General features: G+C 38.7%; 1 protein-coding gene across 7 annotated transcripts; it reads right to left on the minus strand.

Moving 5' to 3' along the window:
- Positions 1-1,357: 1,357 nt before the first annotated feature.
- On the minus strand, positions 1,358-7,280 carry LOC104414267 (reticulon-like protein B8). 7 transcript variants are annotated; one of them, XM_010025328.3, is made up of 9 exons: positions 7,078-7,280; positions 5,920-6,108; positions 5,660-5,840; positions 5,430-5,574; positions 4,445-4,514; positions 4,009-4,118; positions 3,369-3,634; positions 2,326-2,349; positions 1,358-1,686 (listed from the first exon to the last, which is right to left on the minus strand). In XM_010025328.3, the coding sequence occupies exons 2-7, from the start codon at positions 6,101-6,103 to the stop codon at positions 3,428-3,430; spliced, it is 897 nt and encodes a 298-aa protein (XP_010023630.1). In that variant the 5' UTR covers positions 6,104-6,108; positions 7,078-7,280; the 3' UTR covers positions 1,358-1,686; positions 2,326-2,349; positions 3,369-3,427. The 7 variants fall into 7 exon arrangements, with proteins under 7 accessions (XP_010023630.1, XP_010023624.1, XP_018717582.1 ...); XM_010025322.3 differs by having other exon boundaries at positions 2,262-2,349; XM_018862037.2 differs by lacking the exon at positions 2,326-2,349.
- Positions 7,281-7,610: the final 330 nt, after the last annotated feature.

Below are 7,610 nucleotides of genomic sequence, written 5' to 3' on the forward strand. Positions count from 1 at the left end.
TATTATTTATAATTCTTTTATATATTCAAACCTAAGTAAAATATCTATTATATTATATTATATTGAGATGTTCTATCAATAGCACTAATAGTAATTTCAATTTAAAACTTTTGTTGAGTATTAATTATGCGTCGTTTGTTTTGTTTTTTAGGTGTTTAGAAGTTCAAGTGAATTAACAAGATGTGAAATTATATATTCATGGTTTATATTAAGTATTTTGAACTTTTATGGTTTAATTGTATTTTACTAATGAATTTCAGCTGCATTTTGCTTTTCAATTTGTGTCAAATGGTAGAAGTTTTTGAAGAGTAGAGTAGTACTGCAGTTGCTACAGTGATTTGCTAGTCAAGTGGTGTGAAGCTCATTTTTTGGTTGAGTGGACTCTACATGATCAAATGCTAGTCAAGTGGTGTGAAGTTCATTTTTTGGTTGAGTGGACTCCACATGATTAAATGCAGGAAAACGCTTTTGCATATGGTGTTATGAATATTAAAGATAGATGATTACAAGAACTTTCCATCTTGTCTCATATCTTGATGAGCGGTTAGTAGGTACAAAATTTCTATTATTGTGTTATCTTAAATTTACTAAATATGTATTGGTATTTATAATTTAGTTGCACAATGCCGCATTGTCAATGGATGTGTAATTTGAATTTGTAGGTTTGTTTTTTTATGAAGTATAAAAAATAAGACGAAAAAATTATCGATCGATCCCGGGTTGACCCTAGAATTGAACCGAACCCATTGGGTTGGTCCGGTCCTTGGTCCTAGGCTCAATAGGATCGGTCATCGGTTCTAAAAATTGAGGACTAACACTGTACGAGTTGGTCCTAGGGTTAGGGGGTGGCCTGGACCAGCCCGGACCATGCTCACCCCTAATGGCTATCAGCTATTGGTTTGCTTTTGTCTAGAGTAAATTCTACGAAACCTTCTTAAGATACATCTTGACATTCAGCTTTATCATCATTGCACTCAGCAGGAAAGCGTTTGATATAGTTCAACGTCCTGCTCACACTTCTTTGATCTGAGTCCATCAAATCTGCCAGTCAGAATGACATAAGAAAAGTACGAAGAGAGAAAAAGTAAACTGAATATACAAACCTCGAGTCGATAGTTAGAAATTAGAATACACAAGAGGTAAATTGATCTGTAAAAGTATGCAACCTCCTGTTTAAAAAAGATGAGAAAAAGTAAGGAGGACGACATATGTGTGACGTTTGTCACGCCTCATGAATGTTTTTTCTTAATGACTAAGCTAAACCATAAGCTTATTATCATCAGTATAACTGAGGGCCCCGTTACTTAAGGCCTACGCCTTTTCAATAATAAATTTAATTGGAGCACAAGGACAAGAATGACAGGCAATGCCAACACAGAGCATTTATCAATAGGTAAATAATCATTGGCACAGTATAGCAGGGTCCACTCCTTAAGAAAAATTGTAACCAGCTAAAAAAGTAAAAAGAAAGTGGTTCTCGGTTGCACCACAAAATAGAAAGATTGAATGAAGTATTTAGGCCAACTTGAGCTAAAGTTTAACAGGTACAGCCAATTTGAAAAGATGCATTGTTTTTTGACAAATGGTAGAAGGGCCCTCTCTTCCACGGTGACAGCGGTGCCTTTACTCCAAGTTGTGGACTCTAATGTCTGACCAGTCCACTAGGATGAAGGGAAGCGTGAACATCTGGTAGAAAAGAAGAGGGATAGAGTGGAATCAACATTTCTGATGATTTAGGCCAATTTCGGCTAAGATCAACAGGCACAATCAGACTACACAACTGCAAAACATTCCTACATTTAAATAGGAATGGACATTGAATGGGAAACACGTTCTCACATCGACTCGCGAATTCTCATGTCACTCAAATATCATAACCAAATAAGAAAACTGAAATATCCAATATACACTCCTATGTCCATCCTATCTTTTCCTCTTTCTAGTTGCACCTCAATCCATTTCTATCACGCCCTGAATCCCAAGCGCACGAACATCTCTTGACGGCCGATTAAATTGCGATGTCCTAAGATGCATCACTGATCCATTCTTTTTAGCTTTCGATTAAACGCATATAAAAGTGACTTAAATAAATAACACTTAGTCAATCATCACACTAGGGATAGTAAAACACATCAAATATTTTCAAAAGCACAACCTTTATTTAGTACTTGTTAACCCTAGGAAATTTAATAATTACAAGCCCATTCAAAAGGGCGACTTTTTATGAACCAACTCAAAAATCTATTGGGATTAGAGTTGACCTAAACTTTGCTAATGGCAAAGCCAACCAAAAAGTGCCGCATCTTACACCCACCACAATTGTACCTGGTAGTTATCTGTATTACAGCCCTGAAAATAATTAACAACAATGGGGTAAGATATAAATTTCAACGAGTCAACTTCTTAAACCTCAATTAGGAAGCTAATTTGTCTCGGAGACAACCTAAACATGCAACGGCACACAATCTTATCTCGCCTTGGCATACCTTTGCATATTAGTACACCTCACATGGCAATATTAGTGCAACATACATAAATAATAATTAGAACACATTTGAAATATTCTAAGCATATTGCCAACACACATGTTCCAATTATTACGACCCATTAGGCCACGGCCAACACAAGAGTTGATAGTCTTCCTGCATGACTGGGCAGCATGGCATCGTCTAGAACTTCTGCCTAGATGGTATTCCATAAGGAGCATCGGTATGGCCTCAACCGCGACTTGACATTCAGACCTCCGGTAGGCATCCGATAAAAATTTGGCATCGCTCCCAAACTCCCATTGGGTAACAGGTTCGATTAAATGACCATTCAAGCAAACAACAATCAAACAATTCTTATTGCCATTAATTAGCCTAGAATAAAAGAGTTCATTTTCAAATAATTAACTTTGGCAATTTTTCACATTTAAAAATTTCGGTAAAATATTTGTATGTGGTCACGTGTTTGAAATCAACCTGTCAAACTTTGCACACTTTCTTTTTAAAACCCTATTGTTTTATTTAGCACATAAAATTCGACGTCCAAACCCAACACCTCAAAATTCTTTATTTTCTTGCTCATAAACCTTTTTGTTTAAGATATTAAATAAAATTTATAATTGGGCAATATAACATAGCATCATGCTCAAACAATCGAAATTAAGCACAATCTCATTCAGAAAAACGGACATAAAATTCTCATTAACGGCTAATCCGTCATTAATTACACTAATCACGATTAATTAGGCTAATTACAATTAATTAAACTAAACTCAATTAATTAACCTAACCATACTCTCATCTCAGCTTCATGAAAAATTTGACATCATCAGTACGAGTAGTTATCTTATCCATCGTCATCCACAAAACTATATGACTTACCAGATTTCCTGGTTCTATGATTCTGTTTCTTTTTCTTATCCTTGCTACCACCACCCCCGTCATGAGGAGTCTCTACCTTTAACACCTCCTCGTGTGGTTTCTTTGCCCTTCTGGCCTTCCATTCCATCTATCCCTTCTTTCTTGGGAGGCTTTTCCTGCTTTTCTTTAAAAATTACATCAGAAGCCCATTTCACTGTGAGCTTCCTTGGAGCTCCCCCTTGTTTCTCACGGTTACCTTCAACGGCAGATATTAGCTCTGGAGGAGCCTGAAAAAAGTGATACACGGGGATTAAGATGGTAACATCTGAGCATGAAAAATTAATGGTTTATCAGAGAAGATATTTGGGGGACTGGATAAAAGTCTGGCTGCAATTTTATACCATCCAACCCATTATAAGATTTACCACAGTTCCTGGTATAAAGCTCATTTAATTTTGCTGCAGTAGTATCCCTCCAATTTCACCATAATAAATACCAGGTCAAAGAAACAGCTATATGCCCAAGTATTGCAGATAGACGCGCATGTGTATCAAATGGCATACTAAAAGATCCAATCTTAATAAAAAGGGACACAACTATTAGATATAATTAAGTATAACCAAGTGATAAATCAAATGCATTTCATTTGGAAGAACAGTACCAATTTACGATAGAGATGCTGAAGCTGGTCCAGGACCTGGTCACCGAAGCTGTTGACTTGATCTTCATATCGCTCATACAGAACAGGTAATGTGTGACCAGCAGCAAAACCTTCAGCAAGAAAAAACTTTTTAGTCATATGATCACTGAATAGAAAGTAGGAACCATGCGAAGATACAAGTGAAATGATCCTGTAGAAGTATTGTACTGCAATGAATTAGTTTATACACTAAAAACTTGGTCTATTGCCATGGAAGAAGAAAACAGCTCTCTTTCACTAATCCTTAACATGAAACACATTGTGTGTATTCCAAGATTTAGCTCATTGTCAGGGTAAGTGATGCTGATTTCACATGAAATTAAGGCAGCCATCAAGATAGACACAGGCACCATGCTATTGGACTCCAGAGTATAGACTCATGTAAATATCTTCTCACCAATGTACAACACTGTTATAAAATTGCACAAGCCCCCTATTATAGCTGCTGCCCAAAGGCTCCCCACAACCTGCGAAGCATCTCATTGTCAGAGCAAACATTGCCAAGACAAGCTGACTTCTAAGCTTGTTGCAACTTACAAATATAATGAGTTTCTTACATCAGAAAAGCATTAGAAGCTGAGCACAAAATATCTTGTACTGCTTAACTATGGACAAATTGTTGAAGTAAAAACTATCAGTGTGCTACGAAAAGAATTAAAATGTCACAAAACATTTGGAATGGAAGCAACAACATGCCGATGACCAAATTAGGCTTGTAAGACATCACACAACAAATAAGGAAATAAAAAATTCACATCTAAAAAAGGGAGATTTTAAATGTGGCAAGGCCTGTTCTGGGAGATTAGCTATGCTGGTTCTGTTATTGCAATATCGTATCATATGCAGATTAGAGAAAGCTCTCTCATACCACAATTTGATTTTTGCACTGATGGCATATGATAGTCTAATCATCCACAGTCAGTGAACTAAGAATTTCCAAATAGTCATTGTGCAATTAGTGGTGATTTGATATATATGACGAGAAACACCCTTGATCCAAAACACACAAGATACTGTCCATATACCGAAATTATCCAGCAGAGACATGACCCACCATCAAGAGATTCTCTACCAAGAATGATACATAAAACACTTGTATACGAGTACATACAAATTTAGAATGTTGATATAGTGTAGTCCATTTTAATATCTTTAACAAAGCCCATCAAATATCACAGCCACAGAAATAATAATGATGTTAATGCCATGTTCCTTTGGCCATCAGCTTCAAGCTACACAAATGATACATACCATGAGATGTTTGACAACCAACTGCCCTGCTGCGTGCAACAATAAAAGAAGAAAAGGACTACTATCAAGGACATGATATTGTAGACATACAATGACAACAACCAAATAGAGAAAGGAAACACTGAACTCACCATGAGGAATTGCTTCAAGTTTCCTCCCAGAGCAACATCCTGAAGGAATTTCAAAGCTTGGTTAACCTCAGCTCCTACAGACTTCCCGATGTCAACAAAGACATCATTAGGCACCACAAGACGAGGGGGTTTGGATGCTGACCTGCTAGAAAAGAAAAAAATAATTTAAAACCTAGCAGTATTGAAAATTGAATTAAGAAAAAGGGAAAAACACATAGGAATTTGTTAACCTGCTCAGTAAGCCAGAAACATTTGACCACAGAAACAAAGCTAGCATGCCAAGGATGAGAGCGAAACAGACAAGCGTCAGAAAGTGGTAGTCAAGCCACTCAAGAAGCACCCATATAGCAGTTGCACCGGCTAAGACACCTGCTGAGATCTTTTTGTTCCTCCACAGTAACACATCAGCAGCTGCACAATTTGGTCAGGAAGACGTTCAAAAAAGCATCACAATTTTACCGAATTGATAAAACTAATAAGGATATCGTACATTTTCCACCCCCAAATAGACGGTGAATCGGCTTCTGGCATCCAAAGAGCCTTTTAAATTGAGAAGTAACTGCGTCGGCCTTGTCCCCCTCAACGAATGAAACAGACTTCTGCTTAGGAACATTTTCAGCGATTTTTTCCACAATCTCGTTGAATAAATCCTCGGCTGTTATTTTCTCAGGCATTGTTCCTGGGATTCAATGGAGCAAACCTTTCAGACATTTAGGTCATGCAAGAGAATGCGTAAGTCCTAATCCTTACGAGATAGTTGGAAGCAAAATAATGCGAAAATGACACACAACTTTGTGAAGTCAAAAAAAAAAAAAAACGACAATTGAAATTCTTGACCAGCAACTGCACCGTATCAATTCTGAAGCACCATGGTGCTGCATTATTTTTCAATTTCTGGAATTCCACAGAACTGAACCTTTAAACCTGATCATCGGATTCACCAATCGTACAATCTGAAAAAATAACAACCACGGCCATGAGCCGACACCAGAGCAGCTTAGATGGTCCTAGGGCTCCTAGCGGTTAATTCAATTCCACCGTCATGCACGGCAGATATTGGCATCAACAAGCTGCAGAAGCCAACCATCAATAACAAGAATCGACATGTTCTTGCCAAAATGCTTGCGGAAGGTGCCATAGCCGTCCCCTAGGTCTGAATAGCAAATTTCTACACAAGCCATTGACATACACCATACTGGTCTCGGTCGAGCACTACTCCAAGGCAGCGTTTCGCGCGAAAATCATCTCATCTCTAAGGTTAATCCCGTCCCCGAGAACAGCACTTCGTCGCACGCGCACAACAAAACCACCGCGATCAGTGAGCTAGCCACGGCGTCCATTCACTCCAACGCAGGGGTAAAAAAAAAAAAAAAACCATCCGCGGAAACAAGGAAATCGTACTGCTACTAGCTTGGATCCAAAAAGGAAAAAAAATGTATGACTACAAGATTCCGAAAAGCGAGAATCGCCGACTCGCGAAGGACGAAAGATCACACGAATAAGCCAGCGCAATTTTCACTTCAGCAAGCGAAGAGAGCCGGCGCGATCAATGCGACACCCATCGAGCCGTGGCGACCGGCGGACGAACGGAAACGAGCCGCGCGAAAGAAGCGAGCGGCGAAATCGAAGAGGCGAGAGGGTCACGAACCGGACGGGAAGGAGCGCTGCTCTTCTTCTTCTTCTTGTTGCTGCTGCTGAGGTTGAAGATCAGGAGCCGAGGGCGGAGCGGCTCGAGAGCATCGAAGGCAGGGGAGCAACGAGAGGCTTTGGACTCGACTGCACTCTTCGCTCGACTACGCTTTTTCTTTGCTCGCTCAAGTGCTCGTCCTGCATGGATCCACTTTCAATAGCTTAGACTTGAGAAGTAACAAGAGCCCTCCCTCCTTTTTCGTCGTGCTTGTCGTTTTTGTTGCAATGATTGAGTTTTGGGTGATGGGCATAGTGATTTTCATTTGTGGTTGTTATGAATTGTATTTTTTTTTTTTTTGGAGTTTTTATCCTCTCATAATTTTTTATCCAAATTGTTTGGCTTCGAGTTCTCTGTTCGTAATTTTTCTCTTGGTATGTGCCATTTTTTTTTTTTTAGCTTTTTAGTGACGAGTAAACTGGGATTCTAATTAATAGACTATTTTCTTGCTTCTATTTGAAAAATCTGATCGGGGAATGAGGAATCCTACCGGT

The sequence above is a fragment of the Eucalyptus grandis genome, chromosome 11 (genome assembly GCF_016545825.1).
Source record: "Eucalyptus grandis isolate ANBG69807.140 chromosome 11, ASM1654582v1, whole genome shotgun sequence".
In the NCBI taxonomy this organism is placed as follows: domain Eukaryota; kingdom Viridiplantae; phylum Streptophyta; class Magnoliopsida; order Myrtales; family Myrtaceae; genus Eucalyptus; species Eucalyptus grandis.